Below are 22,196 nucleotides of genomic sequence, written 5' to 3'. Positions count from 1 at the left end.
ATGAACGTTAGATTAATTTTATTGTTCACTTGATCTGACTGCAGCAGTAAACATTATTTGCAAACTTCATAATTTGTTCAGTGGCTCATGTATAAAAAATGACCCTATTTGACAAAATTCTAGAGTTAAAATTTTCAAATGGAAAATATTAATAAGACTAAAAATGTGAAGCAAAAATTGTGACGGTTTTAACTTCTAATACACACTCATCATAACCAATGTTTATCTGTAGACAGAGATCTATGGAAGAGATCAGAAAGTCAGGTCTCTACTGTCAGTAATGCCAACAACTTGAACTTTAGTAAGTTAGTCTTTTTCCATCTCCTTCCCAAATGGTGAAAATGAAGCTAGTAGACATCTAATCTTTCCATTGTTCTTTTTTTTTTTTTAGGAATCTTTGCTTTTTTTTTCCCTATTGAGGAAATAGTTTAGTTTCTCCAGTCAGTGAGATACATTGACTTTGTGGAACATATTCTAAAACATTTCTGATTTGGGTATTATGGTATTTTTTGTTAATTATTAAACCCTTTCTTCTAGAAAAAAAATAAAGACGCCTGACCTAAGTGCTTCACAATGTATTGCAGGGTATGTTGAAAATATTATTTGTAAAAGTGCCGTGGAAGAGAACATAAAAATGTTATACAGATTCAGACTATAATGGTGTGTTTCCGCTATTTCACTAAGGAGGGGAGAAGAGGCCCAGCATCACAGTAGCCTACATTAGCGCGTGTGCACTCGCGCACACACCCCCTCCTAATACCTGCCGTTCTAGTGCTTGCACTGCCACGCCCATCCTCCTGCTCTTTCCCGGTACCAATTGGCTTTCTGTAATCAGGGAAAGAGTTTTGGTTCTCATCCCAGAGAGCTTTTTAAGTAGAAGTTTTGGCAAAAGAAATGCATCTTCAAAGCCCTTGTTCCTTGACCACGTCAACTCCTGTCACCTTCCAGGCCTGTGTGTGCTGACAAGCTGTAACGGCAACGCCAACCCCAGGCCTGAATCAACAGCTGACCTCATTTTCCCCTCCCACTCTTACCCAACCACCCCACCCATTCTTACTTGTTAGCAATTAGAGGAATAATCATGCCTTATGCTTTGGATGACCAATTATTGAATGTTCAGAGGACACTGTGACCAGCAGAAACTATAAAACTGCAGCTGAAGTTGCTGGGGTTAGAGTTTATGGACCTGTGTGTCCTCTTAAGATACAAGTACCGGCTTTTGAATTCCCCTTCTTTGGCTGCTCTCTGGAGGTTGAAGTTGGATGCAAGACTCTTGAAGATATGTTTCAGGTTCTTATACAATGATTAATCACTTGATTTTACCACTGAAGAGAGTCAGCTAAAGTATAAGCTAATTTTACTCCTCAGAGAGAATTATCAGTGGCTTAAAAAACCTATCCCTCGTTATAATAATGGGGTTCTCTGTGGTACTTTTAATCCTTTTCTAAAAATCTCTGACATCAATGAATTAAATGCCATAAATTATAGTAGTTGGAAATGAGTACATTATTTGAAAATCAAACTAAAACTAAAAAAATGAAATATCACTTAATATATCTCTTAGGTAATTATGACAATAAATTTATTAAACATAATCAAATGCTTATTAAAATCTCTCTTAGGAAATGGGCAAATTAAAAAAATTTTTACTGTCCCAGAAAGTTATACATAGATACCTTATGACTTATAGACATCTTAGGATGTCCATCTTAGGACAACTTGTCTTTTCATGGCTTCCAACAATACAAAATGTTGTATAGTATGTGTTTTCAGATTAAGAAAAAAATTTATATATATCAAATCATTATGCCATATACCTTAAACTTATACAGTGCTATATGTCAATTATATCTCAGTAAAACTGGAAGAAAAAAAGATCTTAGATCTTAAAAGACATTTTTCTATCTATTAAAAAAGTTAATTTGAGGAGCTTCAATTCTCTTATGGTAGCAAAGACTGGCATTAGAGACAGAACTCATAATTCGGTAAATTCTAATAATTAAAAAGAGTTGCAGCTGAAAAATTTGAACATTATTATAAATATTTCTATAAGTTCTCTATGACTGGAGTTTTAGGCACAGGCTATGACTACCCTTAATTTTCATTTTTGAGAGCAATCTTACAATGCTGTCAGTAAAAATGCAAAGGAACAGAAAAGCAATCTTTCTTTAACCCACACTTCTTAACTATTGTTAGCAACCATTTGTTTCCTCAATAAGAAGCTCTACTACTAGTAAAAGAAATATTGGCATCTAAATTACTTTTACTAAGGAACAAACCTGAGACTCACTATAATATTATATACAGTGAAAATACAGCTGCTGTATATCATCAAAGGGTGTGAAGATGGTCCAGGATCATGCCAAATACATACAAAGGAAAGTAACAAATTATTCCCTGTAATTTTTTTTAATAGCCACACAAAAACCTCACCATCATATTTAGAGATTCAAGAAAAAAAGACATTTTCCTTTTCTCAGATTACAGAATTACTAGCTCTACCAAACATTAATGAACCTAAATAAATCTTCATGTTAAAACTCAAATTCTGTCTGGCCCCAGAAAATTCTGGTGGGATTGGTGGGGCAAAAACAGTCGTGCTTTGCTCTAATGTGCGTAAGTAAGAAAGGCCACAGTTGTCTAACTCACCTCTCCACAGTCACTTCTGATTGGGGTGAGGTAACCACATGGGGGCTGGCTACTGGTTCTCCTTGTCCTGGAGAGTTTGTCATATTTGGAAGTGCAGACACCGCTGGACATGGCAAAGAAGATGGAACAAAGGGTTACTACAACTCTACTATCAAACCCAAACCCCAGGAGCCAGAATGCCTGGATTTATGTCCTGCCTCTGCTACTTACCAGCTGTGTGACCTTGGGCAAGCCACAAACGCTCTGTGCCTCAGTTTCCTCATGGATAGTAATAGTACCTAACTCATAGGCTACTGTGAGAATTAAATGTATTAACACATGCAAAGTACTTAGAACACTGCCCAGCACATTGTAAGGGTGGAAATCAGTGCTGTGATTATTTTTGCTTGCACCAAATTGACTTTGGACAAAAAAGTATGTAATACTGAAACCAAAGCAATTGACGAAGATAACAGTAAGCTGATTTGGTCAGGCCGATGCTGAACAAATTATTACTGAAGGATTTGGAGCAAATCACCATGAAATACCCTAAGTGATGAAAAACATTTTGGAAAACTCAGTTTTAGTCCCACTTAAGAATGGTAGGGATTTCATGCACGGAAGGCCAGTGAGTTGTACCTAACTGTGCTACCTAGTCATTCAATATTCCCCACTGGAGTCTAGCGTGAGCAAACAATATTGATGACTGACTTTAAAATCTGGGCCAGGTTTACGTAAAGTCTTAAGAAGAGACTAATAACTTACAAGCTGCCAAAATTTGCAAAGCTGGTTATAGGAATCTTCTGAGAAGACTTCTGATAGGTCTGCAAACTCACCTGCCTGCCCAGCCTAGAATTCTCTTTGGAGCACTGGTGATACCATTCAGTCCTCAACCAAATGTGGGACCAGGAGAAGAGGAACATGTGTTAGATAATCCTCAGGCCTCGTTTTAGCACTATTAACTCAAACCAAATTTATTATGAGAGTTGATAAACACAGGTGTGATGACTGACAAGTTTCACCTTCCTTCTGGCCATTGTTCATTCTCGAATTGAGGTACAAAGAATAATCGAAAGAATTGATAGGGGAATAGCAGGAAGAAGACAGATGGAAAAACAAAAAACCAACAGGAGCCTGGCCATGTACAAACTGCAGCATCAGTTCCTCAAATAATCCTGGGTTGGTGCAATTTACATTCTAAAATGCTCATTCTGATGACTTACTGGGTGCCATGCCTGCTTTAAGCCTACATGTATTACAACATTCTTGGAGGCAACCTGTTAAAAATGCAGTGGGGTTAATATGCAACCATTAGGCTATTCTCCAAACAAATATAATTAGGGCATCTTTAAAAGAGAATGAAAAGCCCCACACTGAAGGGATTATGACACAGGGGAACTCGGATAGCCTCTACTGAAGTAAAACCAAATCCCCAAATACCAATATTTTACATTTGAAAACCCCAGAACAGAGAATGTTCTTTCACATAAATCCTTTCATTTGATCTTTACTCCGGTCTATAATAAACAGTAAAAGAAACGGAGGTATCTCTGGCCCTTTCTTTTCATATTGATACTGCAGATGAGGAAAGAGGAAGACTGAATAATGAATTATCGACCAACCACCTGTATGTACAATCATGAAGACCACGTGGAATCATGGAAGGAGCCAAATTACAAGCTGGTGACTTGGACTCCAGCTGTGCGAGCTGGGCCTGTCACTCAACCTGAGTTCTCCTTGTGGGTAGGGACCTCGGCTGACCTGTTCACACTGAATCCTAGCACCTACAAAAGGGCCTGGCACACAAAAGTTTTCTGAAAATGCCTGCTGACTCCAAGATAAAGCATCTCCTATCTCACAGGCCTGCAATGGAAATTAAACAAGAAAATGTATGCAGATGTATCTGACACAAAGAAGGCATTTAATAAATATTAGTTGAGTCTGAGTACTAAAACACTAAGATAAATTTTACTTTTATATACACCAAATTTGGTTTAAAATCACCAAGAAATTAATCATCTTTGTCCAAAGCCTATGGCATATGAACAACTTTCTAATGAAATTTCAACAAATTTCAAATTTTAACTCTATTCTGAAGTGAGAACTAAAAGAAATAACATTTAAATCCTTTCCTGAGAAATGCCATAAGTACAAGTTGTCAAAATGTTTAAATTTAATGTCCTTAATAGCAAATATAAACACAGATTCCTTTAGCAGATAGTAAATGACAAATGAAATTTAATTTTATAAACTCAAAGAAAATTCTTCTAATCGTGTGTGTATATACACATATACGTGTGTATACATATCTATAGAGGCATACACACACATAGATATATACAGAGACATGTATATGATATAAAATGACTTAAGATATTAAATACTCCATTAGAGTATAAACAAATGTGAAAAAAATCTGCTAGAAATGCTAGAGATTTTTAGATAAAGGGGATTATTTGTGGACTAGATGAGAAACACCAAAGCTTCTGTGAGTCAATGAGTATTTTTATTTTAAATCAATGTTTATCTTGACCTCCACAGAATAAATTAAAAAATTCTATATTTGAATTGATTTGAGTTCACTGAAATAAATACCTGTTCCTCTAATGAGCGCTCCCTTGGTTATATCTCCATTTCTCTGATCAACAGTTTTCTAACAAAGAAAAAAAAAAAGACTTTTTAATGTTAAAATTACAAATGAACGTAAAAAAAAAGCCATTAAGAATAGTTAAGGGCTTCCCTGGTGGCGCAGTGGTTGGGAGTCTGCCTGCCGATGCAGGGGACACGGGTTCGAGCCCTGGTCTGGGAAGATCCCACATGCCACGGAGCAACTGGGCCCGTGCGCCACAATTACTGAGCCTGCGCGTCTGGAGCCTGTGCTCCGCAACAAGAGAGGCCGCGATGGTGAGAGGCCCGCGCACCGCGATGAAGAGTGGTCCCCACTTGCCACAACTAGAGAAAGCCCTCGCACAGAAACGAAGACCCAACACAGTAATAAATAAATAAATAAATAAATAAATAAATAAAAGAACGTGAATTTCTTTAAAAAAAAAAAAAAAAAAAGAATAGTTAAAAAATAAGGCCATCTCAATACCTTATCTGAAGCTTCTGTTCTTCTGGTTCTTTTCATTATCTCCTCAAGTCGCTACAAAAAAGGAAGAATTAAGCAAACAGATCAGATATGGAAAGAAAGCTAGCCTGGCGCATTTCACTGACTAAGCAAATAGCAGGGCATTGAAACATGTCTATTACTTTGGGAAAATATAATTGTCTTTGTCTTAACTGGAGTTACTCAAAGAAGTGGAAATTGGCTTAAGCCGCATGAATTGGAAGCAACAGTTTTTGGTGAAGCCTGAAACACCAAGAGCGATTTCTTCGGAGGAGAACATTAATACTGAGAGCTACTTTAGTTAACCTGGAATGGGCAGGACACTTTTGTCTTCTGATGGCAGTGAGCTAGTCTCTTGGTCTGGAGCCGCCTTCAATCTAGGCAGAATGAGAGCAGCGAGGGCGCCAGGCTGTGGGGGCGGATGCAACTACCTTCTTCCTCTCCAGGCGCTCCTGCTCTTCTCTCTGGAAATGCTTCTCCCGTTCCTGCCGGACCCTCTCTGCTTCTTCCCGAACACGAGCTTCTTCTTCTTTCTGAAAACGGGAAGTCGGCATCTGCTTCTTAACAAACCGGCTGGCTTTGCCCGCTGCGCCAAAGTCCCGGGGCGCCCGAGGACGGAGAACGCGAGGACCACGAGCGCGCACGGGGGAGACACGAGCACTCCCAACCACACGCTCAACAGCTTCCTCTTCTCATCTGGGCTGCCCCTTGCCCCATCTTGAGCCAGGGCTGCACCGCCCTGCTTCCCGGGCGGGGCCCGGACCCCCCGCCCCCCTACCTGTTTCTGGAGGCGCTCCATCTCCTCCCGCTCGCGCCGGACCCGCCCCTCCTCCTGCCGCCGCAGCTGCTCTTCCCTCTCCCTGGCTTGCTGAGCTTCCAGCTGGCGGGCCTCCTCCTCTCGGCGGGTTCTCTCTTCAGCCACCCTTTGGGCCAATTCTTCTCGCTTTTGTCTGGAAAAAGACAAAACAAGACAAAGATACGTGAGGTGACTTCCTTGGCAAGGCTCGATCGAGTCTGTGGTTACCGCGAGAACAGTCTGTTGGGAGGTCTGGCCAACAGCATCCACTGATACATGTGAAGCCACCCTCTCTCCCTCCTTCTCCCCTTCCCAGCCTCCTGTTGCCTTGTGGGAAACAGAAGCAGAACGTATCCACTCATATTCTGAGGAGAGCTTGTTTTTTTTTTTTTTTTAAAGATCTGCACTATAACTATAAAGGCTGAGATTGGTTTAATCCAATAATGTGACTTTTTAGTAACGAATTTAACACTCCCCTCAAATCTCTGTAAGTAAATAAAGGTTATAATGTTCTGTTTCAGTACAGGGACAAGATGGGCCATGTAAGCTCCCTGTTGGGACCAAGGGTAGGGCATGTCCAAGCTGGCGGCCCAGCACTGGGGCTGCCGTCCTTTCCGGAGAGGCAGTTCTGCTTATTTGAAGAACAATTATATTGACATTAGCCTTATTAGCTCCAGAAGGGGGCCAACTAAGCAAACTGCCCCTGGCATACTGTCTGGCAGGCAGTCATGGGGCACTTAACTGTCTCACGCAGCTACCCTCTGAGAGGAATACTATCTGGAAGGAAGAAAACATGAGCTGTTATGCAGCTTTAAGATAATTAGAAAGACAATGAGGAAACATGGAGATGAGAGACATGTTAAATAAAAAATTAAGACTGCACAACTGTACCTCTACTGTGGTTACAATTATGCAAATCTATGTGTGTATGTATATATTTATGCATGTATATACACCCACACACTGTTCAGAGACTGGAAAGGGTGACCCAAAAAGTACACAATTATTGAAATCTGGTAAGAATATGGATGATTTTTTTTCTTTAAACCTTTCTCCTTCGAAAACAAAACAAAAAACCCCTTCTCCATCAATTTTGTTGTACTGTCATTATAATAAGAAAATGTGGCTTAAAAAAGTCGCTTAGTGCTCAGGGGAACACCAGGGGAGACTAATTCTGAAACAACTAAATAGATTCACCTTCAACACTACTATTACCTCTTCTGTCTGACTGAAGACTTAATCCAAGGTGTCACTAGGGTGTCACTGAGCAGTGTCACTCCTTTACCTTTCGAGCTCTTCCATCTCCCTCTTCTCCCTTTCCTCCTTCTCCCTCTGCTCTCGGGCCAGCCGCCTCTTCTCAGCTAGCAGCCTCGTGGCCTCTTCTGGGTCAGTGGTGCCTGCAGAGGTCTTCAGAGAAGCGCTGGCAGTCACAGTGGATGACGGGGCCGGAGTGGAGGCTGGAGCGGAGGCTGGTGCTGAGGCTGCCTCCGGAGCAGCTGTACAAACAAGTACAAGGAGAAAACCAATTGGAAACAAAAGCCAAAGAACAACACAAAAACTAGCATCCCCCGCACCCCAGGCCTCGAATTCATCGCTATAAAAGAAAAGGGAATGTTTATTACTGCGCGTTCTCACGGTTTCACTGTATTCTATCTGTAACCGGGCAACAGATAACAAAAAGCCGCGTGTGTAAGTGAGACATCCGAAGCTGACACTCTGTCACCAAGCCTTATTTTTATACAAGTTAAATCAGTTAACAACATATATCGAATGTGTACTAAGTATAGAGCCTCATGTTAGGTTCTGTGGGAAGTTATACCCCAGGAAAAAAGATGAGATCTTCCATTTGCCTTTCACTACGTTAAAAAAAAATTCCTTCCCTTTAGTGACTATTCATCACTAGAGGACTCAAGCCTTTCTGTGACCATGCCCCGTGTCCATACCACAAGCCCAGACTCAGGCTGGAAGAGACCAAGGAAGAGGTCTCTTATGTCTACCCAGAGCTGTCTCCAGGTCTGAGGAGGGAGCCAAGAGCCTCTGCGGGAGCCGGCACCTGTGCTCCGTAGACACTGCAGGTCTCCACTGCCAGTTCTCATGCCAACATGCAAGATGAGAGTAGTTCTCTGACCTTATTTGGATTCAGGAAAAGGACCTAGGGGGCTGGTGCCCCCCCGCCATAGGCACCATGGTGAGGTGTGATCCCTGGCACCTGACCGCTCCAGACCCTCCTTTCAAGATCTACATTTCTCCTGCTGCTCCCACAGATTTTTCTTTGCCCTCAGGACACTTTTTGGCCTTTCTCTTCTCCCTCTTTCCATGCAAACAGGTATTGGACTCTTCCATTCCCTTACTATACTACTATACTATCATTTGTCTTGAGTCACTATTCTTTCTTTGCCCCCCACCCTCTATCTTCAAATTAAGTCTTAAAGAGAAAACTCTTGAATGAAGACAATTTTCAACAAGATACATTGAATTTCTAGTTCCAGGTGATTTTAAACTTCTAAACAGCATCTGGTTAACCTGGTAGAGATGAGATCCACTGGGTCTTTTGGAAAAAATTCTGATCTCTGTCAATCACATACGCTAAGCCAGTGGTCCCCAAACTCCAGTACACACAGGATAACTGCCACTCTATTTTATCTGGCAATCCTGCACAAGAGTCAACAGATGAGCTTAGTATCCTTCAGAGTCCTTGGATCCACCACGTATTCTAATTCAATAGGTCTGAGGTAGGGGCAGGGTTCTACAGTTTGAAACATTATAGATGTGGTTTAAAAATATTTCCATAAATTCTTCGAAAATCCTCCCTTTAAAAGATGGAGGCTAATCCCCCCAACTTGATTGTGAGCTGAAGCTAGTGACTTGCTTCTAATGAATAGTATGACAGAAATCGTGACTTCTGGGACTTCCCTGGTGGCACAGCGGTTGGGAATCTGCCTGCCAGTGCAGGGGACATGGGTTCAGTCCCTGGTCCGGGAGGATCCCACATGCCGCGGAGCAACTAAGCCCCTGTGCCACAACTACTGAGTCTGAGCTCTAGAGCCTGCGAGCCACAACTACTGAGCCCGTGCGCCACAACTACTGAAGCCCACGTGCCTAGAGCCCGAGCTCCGCAACAAGAGAAGCCACTGCAATGAGAAGTCCGTGCGCTGCAATGAAGAGTAGCCCCCGCTCACCGCAACTAGATGAAGCCCGTGGGCAGCAACAAAGACCCAAAGCAGCCAAAAATAAATGAATAAATTAAAAAAAAAAAAAGGAAAGGAAAGAAATCGTGATTTCTGCGTGTGTGACTTCTGAGACTGGGCATAAAAGATACTGTGGGCTCCTCGTGATTCTCTCCCCCAGATCACTCACTCTGCAGGAAGCCAGCAGCGTGGACAGACTGTGAGGACATCCAACAGCCCTATGGAGAGGTTCACGTGTCATGGAACGAAGGCCACCTGCCGACAGCCCTGTGCATGAGCCATCCTCTAACAACCCAGCTAAGCTGCTCCCAAATTCCTGACCCAAGACTGTGTGATATAATAACTGTTTGTTGTTGTTATTAAGCTGCAAAGTTTTGGAATAATTTGTTACACAGCAATAGGATAAATAATAAAATGATTCTGATGCAGGTGCTCTGAATACCACATTTTGTCAAATTGTTGGACTCGGCCAATGAAAGGACTCATAAACCACACCTGAATTAATATGCTGTGGCTCTGACAATAGGCTGTAGGATGGATGATTCTTTCTTTATACATAGGAAAATTATATTCAAGAAAAGTTCCCCAGATTAGCCTTAGAGTAAAATTTCCAAGTGCCCAATAAGGGAAAAAAAGAAAGAAAGAAAAAGCTAAGTCAAAGCAGTGCAGGAGAAAAAGGAAGAGTGAATAAAGAAAGCAAGCAACCCACACTCCACCACGAGTCAGTGGATTCCTACCAGGAGCAACCTCTGATTCGACAGGTGTCCCCTCTTCAACTGTGGCTTCTTCTACCTTCACCAAAAGTGCCCTGCCCTTTAGTGAGGGCTCATTGGCAACTTTCTGAGGTTCCTTCTCAGGGTCTTTTCTCTCAGGTTCCACTCTGACTTCTCTCTTGATGGGGCGGATGTTGCCGGGCGAGGGGGGCCGGACCTGAGCAGGGGCAGGTTTGACTGGTCCAGGAGTCATGGAGGATGCTGGTCTGGGGGTGCCAGGCAAATGGGGAAAGGACTTGGATGGGAGCCTGGGCAACAAACAAACAAAGTAAAGAGAAAGGGACACATGAGAACAGGCTTGCCAGAACCTTCCTTTCCCCATACCTCTACCATGTAATAGTCTTGGAACACCAATACGGAAGAGAAATGAAGATATTTAGCTGTGTGAATGTGTCTTTTATGTGGCAAATGCAGAAGTACTCACTTTAGAGGCTCATTCCAGGTTTCTTTTTTCTTTCCTTTGAGGAAAAATATTACTCCTCAAGTGAAGGCCAAACAGTGTGGGGAGAATAGTTTCTTTTCAGAGGACAGAGGCTCTTAATTCTCCAACATGGAACAACCCTGCCAGCCTCTTACATTTCACTTACCAAAGTCGGGAGGAAGCTGGTGATCTGGCTTTGGGATGAGATGGAGATAGAGCCCTTCGGATGCCGGGTGTGAGGTGGAAGGGTATGTTTTCTCTCTCCCTCTCTCTTTTATAGCCCTAAGTTCAGAGGAACACAATAATTAGATTTTTCCATGAGCAGGACAATCACATTCACAGTATTCAACAGTAGAGCTGCAATCCATTGAATGGCTTTTGGGAAAATTTCCAACCTTTGCCATGTATATCCATTCCACCCCAACAAAAGGCCTTTATTAGGCTAAAACTGAACATTATAATTGAATTAACACAATCTGACACTAATAAGAAGGTTCTGGATGTGTGATCTGGACTTATATTTGTAAAAAAACAAAACAAAAACACACTTTGAGAAAGCACCTATACTTTGTATCTAAAGCTACCCGGAGCAAAATTTCTCAGTCTGGTTTAGCCCACACAAATGTCAAAATAAAGGTCACTTTCAACTTATTCCCCCTACCTTTATCTCTTTTAATTCTTAAGCAGTTTTTTTTTTTTTACTCTGGAACACACTATAGCTCAGTTTATTTTTTTTTAATTTACATGTCTGCTATGTCAGACATTAATTCATTTTTTTCTTTATACTGATGTTATACAAACAAGTCCTTCCTCACTTAGTGTCCTCTTGCCCTTGAAGGGAAAGTCAGGTTCAAGGTGAGGAATTTCAGCTATTTTTAGTCTTCCTCATTAGGGATGAAATGGAAATCTCTGAGGTTGGGCCAAAACATCAGCCCTCCTATGACTGCATACTAGGAATTCAGCCAGAGAGATGACACCTTTCCTAGGTAGGAATGGGCAAAAGGAAACCCAGAAGTGTTCTGACAGTCTCAAGTCAACGAAGACAAAAACAAACAAACAAACAATAAAACCCCCCAAACCAAAACACAAACAAAAACAAACGAAAAGACAAGGCACAGGGCAAGGGAGAAAGTACTCATTCCAAGTATCTGAAACACGGCCAACAGTGTTCTGGGATGGGAACAGACGCTGGCTGGAGGGACCTGTGTGAATGCCTGTCAGTCCTTCACTCTGTGGGATCCTTGCAGGAAAGCAGACTGAGGGTGCTAGGGAAGGGGCAGAACAACACCTAGCCTCAGGGCCAATAAGCTGGCGTGTACCTTCTTTTCTTTCCTTTTCTGCCTGGCTCAAGCATCACCCCCCTTCTTTCTTCCCTCCCCTTTTGTTCCCTTCAGCATCTCTTCTAATTGCTTCTATTTTCCTTAGTAGCATCCTAGTTGATGGACTGGGCTATAGGTGGGGGAAAAACATCTCAGTGTCAAATAATACTCAATGTCTCCCCAGAATTTCTAAATAAAACAAATGAAGGATGAGGCAGGAAAGAGCCTCACAGGGTGTGTGCGACCTCTATATCACTTGCAGCTGCATGACCACCCTTTGTCCCCGTCTGTGGTAGTAGAAGGCAGGAGGCAGGGTACTGGAGAACAGCTGCAGCGCTTGGGTAGCAGAAACAGCAGCCACCATATGGAACCCTCTTGATAGGTGTACAGGATGGCAATTACGCCTCTGGCAGATCAAGTCCCCAGAGTGGAAGGTACAGGGCTCTTCCCGAGGGAGGCTGGGGTTAAGCACCTTGAGTTGCTTTTCTTTCTTTTTCTCAAAACATTTTAATTTGGCTAAAGTCAGATCAAGGAGAGACCTGAATGGGAAAATAAGTCAGGAAAGGTAATTTTTGATGTGGAGGATTTGGGGACTAATGTCGTCATCTACGCCTTGATAAGACAGGCATCTGGGAATAAATCTACATTAAAGTGTATAATCCTCAGACTCTTCTTTTTGTTAAAGTGTCACTGAACCAATTCTTTCTTTCTTAGAACTGACCTCCCTTTAATCACCTTTCGGGAGTAGGGGAACAGGGAGGAGCAGTTTGGAAAAATGCTCAATATTTGACATAACGTCCTCCCAGGCAGGTAGATAGATGCTTTTACCCTCTTAGCTCTTTAAATGTCTTTCCACTGGTCTTGGACTCAGTCACCTATTTGAGTTCCACACATGTAAAGATGCTCCTGATTCTCATCCTGATCTGAGTTAACAGCCAGTGGTCTGTACAATAATCTTTCCTGTTAACACGTTCCACAAGGCTAAGGTGGAACACACACAGTAAGCCCATGTCAGTGGTCTAGGCAACTTACGAGCAGGACAAAGACTTTTTAGTTTTACAACTAGAGTTAGGTTTAGAATACAAATAACCCACAAGAGAGACAACATAAACAGATATTCAAAGGCAGCACTGTACAAGAGAACAGTGATGATAGAAATGTTCTGCATCTACACTGTCCAAAATGGTAGCCACTAGCCACATCTGGCTATTTGAATTTAGACCTAAATTAATTAAAATTAAATGTTAAGTTTAGTCTCACAAAACATATTTCAAGTGCTCAATAGCAGGCAGTTGAATTTAGATCTAAATTAATTAAAATTTAATAAAATTGAAAAGGAAATTAAGAAAACAATCCCATTTACAACAGCATCAAAAAAAGAATAAAATACTTAGGAATAAACTTAACCAAGGAGGTGGGAGACTTCTACGGTGAAAACTAGAAGGCATTGCTGAAAGAGATTAAAGAAGACACGAATAAATGGGAAGACATCTTAAGTTCACAGAATGGAAGGCTTGTTATTGCTAAGATGTCAATACTATCCCAAACAATCTACAGAATCAATGCAATCCCTATCAAAAGCCAACATCATTTTTTGCAGAAATAGAAAACTCCATCCTAAACTCATATGGAACCTCAGGGGACCCTGAATAAACAATCTTGAAAAAGAAGAACAAAGTTGGAGGTCTCAAACTCCCTGATTTCAGAACATATTACAAATCTATGGTAATCAAAACAGTATGGTACTGGCATAAAGACAGACATATAGACCAATGAAACAGAATAGAGCATCCAGAAATAAACCCTTGTGTATATGGTCAAAGGATCCTTGACAAGAGTGCCAACACCATTCAATGGGGAAAAGACAGTCTTTTCAACAAATGGTGCTGGGAAACTGGATATCCACATGCAAAAGAATGTAGTTGGACCCTTACCTTACACCATATACAAAAATGAACTCAAAATGATTAAAGACCTAAATGTAAGACTTCAAATTATAAAATCCCCAGAAGAAAATGGGAAGCATCATGATACTGGATTTGGTAATAATTTCTTGGATATGACACCAAAAGCACATGCAATGAAAGCAAAAATAAACAAATGGGACTTCAAACTTAAAAACTCCTATGCATCAAAGGGTATAATCAACAGAGTAAGAAGGCGACCTACAGAATGAGAGAAAATATTTGCAAATCATATATCTGATAAGGGATTAATATCCATAATGTATAAATAACTCCAACAACAAAAATTAAAAATAAGATTAAAAAACTAAAGATTAAAAAATGGGCAAAGGACTTGATTAGATATTTCTCCAAAGATGATATACAAATGGCCAACAAACTTATAGAAAGATGCTCAACATCACTGATGATTAGAGAAATGCAAATCAAAACCATAATGAGGTATCATCTCACACCTATCAGGCTACTATTTAAAAAACAAACAAAAAAAACAAAATGATGGGCTTCCCTGGTGGCGCAGTGGTTGAGAATCTGCCTGCTAATGCAGGGGACACGGGTTCGAGCCCTGGTTTGGGAAGATCCCACATGCCACGGAGCAGCTGGGCCCGTGAGCCACAACTACTGAGCCTGCGCGTCTGGAGCCTGTGCCCCGCAACGGGAGGGGCCGCGATAGTGAAAGGCCCGCGCACCGCGATGAAGAGCGGTCCCCGCACCGCGATGAAGAGTGGCCCCCGCTTGCCGCAACTAGAGAAAGCCCTCGCATGAACCGAAGACCCAACACAGCCAAAAATAAATAATAAATAAATAAATAAAGTAGCTATAAAATTAAAAAAAAAAAAAGTGACAATTAAAAAAAAAAAAAAAAAAAAAAGAAATGGCCTTGAGGTAGGGCATTGAACCCACTTTTCTACTCTAAGGTCATTTAAAAAAACAAAAAAAACAAAAAAAACAAAATGAAAAAACAAGTATTGGTGAGGATGTGAAAAAACTGGAAGACCTTGTACCCTGTTGGTTGGAATGTAAGTAAAATGGTATTGTCACTGTGGAAAACCATATAGCAGTTATTCAAAAAATTAAAAATAAAATTACCATAAGATCCAACAATTGGGTATATATCCAAAAGAACTGAAGGCAGGATCTTGAAGAGATATCTTCACACCCATGTTTGTAGCAGTGCTATTCACAACAGCCAAAAGGGAGAAGCAACTCAAATGTCCATCAACAGATGAACAGATTAACAAAATGTGGTGTGTCTACACATGTACACATGTATGTGTGTGTATATATACACATACAGAAATATATATGTATAGACACACACACACAACGGAGTATTACTAGCCTTAAAAAGAACAGAAATCCTGTCACATGCTACAACGTGGAAGGACAGACCTTAAGGACATTATGCTAAGTGAAATAAGCCAGTCACAAAAAGACAAATACTGTATGATTTCATTTGTATGACGTATCTAATGTAGTCAAATTCATAGGAACAGAAAGTAAAATGGTGGTTGCCTGGAGCTGGGGGAGGAGGATGGAACGTTGTTGTTTAGTGGGTATAGTTTCAGTTTTGCAAGATTTAAAAAGTTCTAGAGATTGGTTGCACAACAATGTGAATACACTTAATACTCCTGAACTGCACACTTAAAAACAGTTAAGATGGTATATTTTGTTATATGTTTTTTGTCACAATTAAAAATTGCCTAAAAGAAAATTAAATTTCAAATTTGATCCGTCAGTCTCATTTGCCACATTTTCAAGTGCTCAGCTGAATTCCACAGTGCAGCTCTGGAGTATAAATGATTTGTGAGTCGTTTTCTGGCAGTAGGTATTTGCCTAAATATTTAATTGCAAAGAAGTGAAAAGGCAGCCAATAGATCAAATACAGAAAGAAGGCACTAAAAAGACAAAAAGAAAACCGGTGAGAAAATATAGGTTTTGGATCGTATGATGACAAATCCCTCTCATTTAATCTGCTGGCCAAGGATCAGCTCTCACCTTTCCCTCCTGGAGTGTTAATTTTTGTTTTTATCCATAACAAGGTATTCTTTTCTTTGGTACATGCTTTTCTCTACCCAATAAGTATCCAATGTTTGGGGCCAAAACTGTTCTGCTGAACTATTGCTATTTGTCCACAGCTAGGATCTCTGAGGCACCAAAGTGCTAATGATGGAAGACTTCCCAGACATCAAAGGTAGTTTCACTTCTGGCTTGAAGGGCTGGAGGTCTGACTCAATCATGAATTAAACGTTGACTCCTGAAAGCCTGAAGGGCTTGAAAGAAAACTGCCTGTAGGCAAAGCCATCAAGCTCTCACAACCCTTGAATTATCCTCAAAGGTCTAAGCAAAATCCTTTTAGGTGTTCATCAGCTTTATAAATCTGAATTGCTCTGAGAAGTTAGGATTGAAAAAAATTGTTCCAGCCTTTCATGGGTCATGCTATTGCCATGAGAGAGGGGCAACGAGATCTTCTGGTGGACTGGGGAGTCCTTTAAGACTAAAGTACAACGTCTGAAGACCACAGAACAATGTCTATACATTTCAATGGCTACCAAATAACACACAGTTTAAATAAAACAAAGAAGGAGAAAGATTCTTGGAGACATACAAGTGACCTCATTGCATTTATAGCATGGTGAAAATTAATGTTAGTTCAGCCACCTTGTCAGAAACAACAGGTACAAATTATATTCTTCACTTGCAAACTGTGAGTCTATAACACAGCCCAACAGCCTTTCAAGAATTACTTAGTGAATAACTAGTGTTTTCAATACTTTGTCACTATATTTTAAGACCTGGGCCTTGACACGGATTAGCTAAACAGACAAAAATTCTTTATCTTGCTTTTTAGTGAACCACATTTAGAGTTCAGCCAGCTTCTGGACAGGGTTGGAATAAAATGCAAAGGCAGCAGTCCAGGCCCATTTCCCCTTCAAAGGTTTTCTTACTTTCAAAAATAAAGTATGTTGGCATTGCACTTATTTGTATGGAGGCACTCATATGGCAGTTCAGCCACTCAGACATGCTTGAACAAAGAACAATTTTCATCTTCAAATTCAGACTTTCGGGGGGGAGCAGAATCCCCAAGTGGGGAGGAAGTGTCAGGACAGCACCACTCAGCCAGCCAGATTCAAGACTGGTGGGACGGATGGGAGGACGGATGTCACCATCGCCTGGCTTACATCCTCACTGCACCTCGAGGCGGTGTCCACTACGCACAGTAACAGTGCAGACTCGCCAGGCTGCTCCCAACAGCTACTCACCGCTGTGCCGTGAACAGTCCTCCTTCGCGTGGAGCCCTCCGGTGGTGTTACAAAGAATTTTGGTCGCTCCATCGGATTTCTAGAGTGTGCAGCTTTGTAGGGCATGATGTTGATGGGGCTGCAAGATGCTGAACGAGGACACATGGGGATAACTAGGGTGCAGGTGATTGTTTTACACACAAGAGTGCCAGAGGAGCAGTTGAAGGAAAGCCAAAAGCAGGATCAGGAAAAGGAGCAAAGCGGAGATAGAGAGAAAAGTGGGGAGAAGATGTTATTACCTAAAGGTGTCCAGAACCATCACACTCAACTCTCCTCACGGTCCTATTAGTTTACAGTGTGTCCAAAAGGAGGGCATGTCCAAAGGAAAAATCTGGAATATATAAACTATTTGGCTATTTAAATACTTATTAAAGATATAGATGTAAGCCAATAATTACAGAGAGCAATGGTCTTATAGTCCCATAAACAGATGGTTCTGGTAAAATGCTACATTAGTGACAGATAATTTTAAGATAAGGATTGTTTATAATTAGATTTTTCCTAATAGCTTTAAGATGGAACAAACAGTGGAAAGACAGCAAGTGAGCAAGCAGGCAAGCAAGATACACTGCAATTATTTGGGGAGTAAAATTCAACAACCACTGGGGAAAAAAAGCAACTGAATTTTTAAAATGTTAAATGACCAAGTCTTATCAGGTATTAAGACTTGTTATAAGAATAATAATTTCCAGAAAAAAAAATTCTGTAAATGTTTTATCTACTTAAAGGCAAATCAAATGCATGCTTCTGGGTTTTCCCCAAAAGCCAAGGCATTTGATGGTTCATAACAAGCAGCAGAACGTATAGGGAAATGGGATGTCATCATTTAAAACGGTGAAGGGAACATAAATATGTTAGAATTGCCAAAAATAAAGTTGAATCACGAACAGCTGTTGCAGTTTTACTCAAGATGGAAATATTTTTTTGAAAACCACGTAGCTTCTGACCATTCACCTTCAAAGGAACATTATCATTAATCAAGTGATTCTGAGTAACAGTGGGTTTAAAGAAATTCACAGAACACTGCATAGGTATCAAACATGTGGGTACTAATGTTCCAAGGTTCATTTTCAGATCTCATCCAGAAATCTTGTTTTCCAGCAAAAAATAAGACAATTAAACATGACTACTGAGGGGAATGATATGTATTTGGACCACGTTATAAAATGACTTTACCCAACCCTAGCCATTGTAGCAACCCTTTAAAGAGACTGTTACGTCAACTGAATATAATAGTATTAATAAATTAAAAACTCAAAAGTTAACAGGACAAATTCAAGGTAATCTCAATTTCAGAATTATAGTTAAAAATTTTTAAGTGCTTTTTTGGTTTAGTCTATAGACAGAAAGTCCATCAGATTGCATCTTTATTCCTGTGTTCTCTTTCATTAAATGCCTTGCAGTATCTTCTGGTTATCGCTGAATGGTCAAAGCGGTGAATCGATTGGAAACTGCACTCTCTTCTCCCATCATCTGAAAACAGAACCCTTATTTCTTGGATAAGGTGAAACACTTTGCATTCCCTCAGTTCTCCTTAAAAGGTATATGTCTTACTTCCAAACTGACATAAAGCTTTACCTCAGACCTTAATCGTGAAGGAAGTTTCCTTTGTGCTGTGAAGAAGGAGACCCTCTTCTCATTTGGCTTATTGTGATCACAGGGAAAACTGTCTGAAAACAACCTTTTCTCAAGTGCCACAACAAAGCATTTGCCCTTCCCAGACAAAGAAAGAATTCATTAAAGCAAACCTCTTCCAAGCCAATCAAATGCCTTTAAAGAAGAACATCCTGGCACAAGGCACTTCTGTGGGATTAATGACTAAGAGAGGCACGCACAGCCCAGGGCACAGCCAGAGGCCATTAACTGCCCAAGGATCAAGAAACCCTAGATGACAGCCCTGCTCTGAGGCCATGGGTCTGACACTGAAAAAGGAATGAAGCACAGAAATATGATTTCTTTTCCCTCTAGTGGAAAGTAATAATTTCAGGGGTATCTGTGGAGCACTTCCTTGGAGCACTTCCTGAGACCACCGTGGATGTAAACCAATCTCATCATGCCTCTGGTTCATTCTTTATTACAGTGCTGAGTTAATGTGAAGGAAAGGAAAAAAACATCCTTAAACCTACCTAATGTAGTCCATACAAAAATCCTCAAATTTAATTCTTCAAGAAACATTGTCTGGCTAATTCTAAGGATACTACATTTCATGGGATTCATCGCCGTTCTTAACAGCAACTACGGAAAAACCTGAAACCTTTAAATCAATTATTCTAATAATCTTGCCCTTCTGAAGAAATAGGAGGAGCAATATATGATTGTTGTTGTTTTTTCCCTCCTAGAGTGCCCTCCATATCCCAAAGTAGTTTTATTAAACATAAAATTTCTTTTATGGAGATGTCTTTGAGAAAGCCTTCCACAATATCTGTATTCCTTTCTACTCTTGGTAGCAAGAGTGCATTAATTTAACGTACTCAGGATTTTCTATGTGAAATAATGGCTGCAGAGAAAAGATAATGCAGTTCTAATGCACTCTAGTGGCTAGAGTGCAGCAGAGAGAATAATTACATAGTAGAATAATAACAACATTTATTGAGTGCCTACTACGTGCAGGTACTATTAGAAACATTTTACATGTGTTAACTCATTTAATCCTGAGTTCTAATAATCACATGTATCTTGAATGTATTTTTAAAAATGGGCAAGAAAAAAATCAACCCAAAGCAGTGGTCACAATGAAACATATGAGACTCTGATTTCCAGTTTTCAACTGCTCTTATTACTTGTTCTGGGAATTTGCAATCACCAAACACCCTAGGAGTAAGGATGGCTGTTTTGATCTGCTACTGTAACCCTGGCTCTGGATGTAGATCATCCTCTCACCAATGGCAACTGGATATGAGGTAAACTCAAGGGACGACACTAAAATGGGAAGACAAGAAAAAATAATCAAGGAGAGCAGATGGAAAAATAAAAGTGATGGGAAAAACGTTTTTGAGGAGGTAAGTGTAAGAGACGTTTACATGAATAATTTCAAATGGAAATTTCTAAACACAACAGTTTTGGTTCATTAAACATAAGCTGTTATCAATGCAATAATAGGTAACAATGATCTAAGGAATGTATTAATAAAACAGGCAACTCAAGTAAAGGCTATGTATGCATTGCTTCACACTAAAATACATTACAAAAATGTATCAATTTGTGAAAAGGAGAATGGAAAAGTTGCAAAGTAAAGAAGAGCCAGTTAGCAGATTAAAAAGCACCTTGGTTGAGCATAACAACGAAGGAAGGTGGGAAGCTGGGCAAGTCGAATGGGTGGAAAATGAGGAAATGGTGTTGGAAGAGACTAGAGGAAGAGTGAAAGAATTGACAAGAGTTAGTGATGACAGAAATAGCAAAGAAAGACAATTTTTTAGCTGTGAGGCAGTCCTTTAGTATGAAACAACATACAACGTGGAGGTTCAGAAGCATGAGAACCTTAAACTATTTAGATCCTATGAATTAGGACTGAAAAGCAGTTTTAAAGGTTTTTCAATTAGCTGGACATACAGAAAAGCTTTCATGACTTACATGAAAGTATGACAAAATGGACATAAAAATAAAGTATCTTGAAATAAACTGTAGTTTTTCCTTCAGAAAAATCTCAGATGCAATGTGACAATTGACAGAGTTACTTTATAGAAAACACAGATCACTGTGGTCCAGCTAGTTGAACGCACAATGGTAGAGAGAGCATCACGAGGGTGCCGAGGATAGAAGCACGTTTAAGATCTAGTCCACCAATTTTCTAAGTGCCTCTGATATAAGTCACTTATTGTCAATCTCTTGTTTTCCACAGGCAGGTGGTGGGAATGCCTGCACTTGCTTTCTTGACTGCCTCCCAGGGGTACTGTGAGAATTCGGGTTGATACTAGCTCATTGGGCACCATGGATGAAAGATATCATGAAACCACCAAGAATTATTATTAAAAAAGAGGGCTAATGAACATGAAGAGGCTTGCAGAGGCAAAGCCTTTTTAAAGGGAGCTTTATGAAGAGGCTATGCAATTTCCCACATGCCAAAGATGAGGGCTGGTTACATAGATACACCAATTGTGCCCAAAGATATTTGGGAAAGTCAAAATCAACTCACCATGAGAGAGACACTGCCAAAAGCCTAATATGTATTTTTCTTTCCAGCTAGATGTAGACTCTATACTAACTTCTCATTAAACTAATTGGCTCATTCAGGGGTGTTTTATATTTCAAAAAAGTAGAGGAGTTATAACTAATTATAATAACTAGTACTTGGCACATTTTACATATTTTCGAAGTATGTAACAAATAAGAACACTGTAATTAGCCTTCTCCACAACTCTTTACAGAGTTTTCAAAGGGTACTATTCCTCGATTACATATAAAAGAGTAGCCCAGGGAGGATAAGTGACTAGTCCACAGCTACATTATGAAACGCTATGCTTAAATCGGCTTGTGCTTTGAGTTTATCCCCAGGTCCACAAATTAGTATTAGATATTAAATTATTTCTACCTTTGATCATCTGCTCAGATGCAGGGGCAGAAAGAAAGGTGGGTAAGGGATGGGATTTTCTGGTAACACTATGAACAGACAGAAGCCTCTGAAGCCATCTGATCACAGGGAGGGGTATCCTTTACCTGCCCGGCATCTGGTGTCCAGATAAGACGCTAAGACGGATGC

The 22,196-nt window shown here is 40.4% G+C and overlaps 1 protein-coding gene across 6 annotated transcripts in view; it reads right to left on the bottom strand.

Moving 5' to 3' along the window:
- The window catches only part of MAP7 (microtubule associated protein 7), a 164,190-nt gene that overhangs the window by 5,972 nt on the left and 136,022 nt on the right, over positions 1–22,196 (bottom strand). For 4 of the 6 annotated variants that reach the window (XM_036871374.1, XM_036871377.1, XM_036871372.1 and 1 more), the window contains 9 exons: positions 17,462–17,613; positions 11,082–11,197; positions 10,459–10,742; positions 7,819–8,029; positions 6,516–6,687; positions 6,169–6,270; positions 5,723–5,773; positions 5,224–5,281; positions 2,650–2,752 (listed from right to left, as the gene is read on the bottom strand). In XM_036871374.1, the coding sequence (XP_036727269.1) occupies positions 2,650–2,752; positions 5,224–5,281; positions 5,723–5,773; positions 6,169–6,270; positions 6,516–6,687; positions 7,819–8,029; positions 10,459–10,742; positions 11,082–11,197; positions 17,462–17,613 (1,249 nt within the window). The remainder of the gene's footprint in view (positions 1–2,649; positions 2,753–5,223; positions 5,282–5,722; positions 5,774–6,168; positions 6,271–6,515; positions 6,688–7,818; positions 8,030–10,458; positions 10,743–11,081; positions 11,198–17,461; positions 17,614–22,196) is intronic. The other 2 variants (XM_036871378.1, XM_036871373.1) reach the window with 1 other exon arrangement.

This window comes from Balaenoptera musculus, chromosome 12 (assembly GCF_009873245.2).
Source record: "Balaenoptera musculus isolate JJ_BM4_2016_0621 chromosome 12, mBalMus1.pri.v3, whole genome shotgun sequence".
In the NCBI taxonomy this organism is placed as follows: domain Eukaryota; kingdom Metazoa; phylum Chordata; class Mammalia; order Artiodactyla; family Balaenopteridae; genus Balaenoptera; species Balaenoptera musculus.
This window is presented reverse-complemented; position numbering and strand designations above follow the sequence as displayed.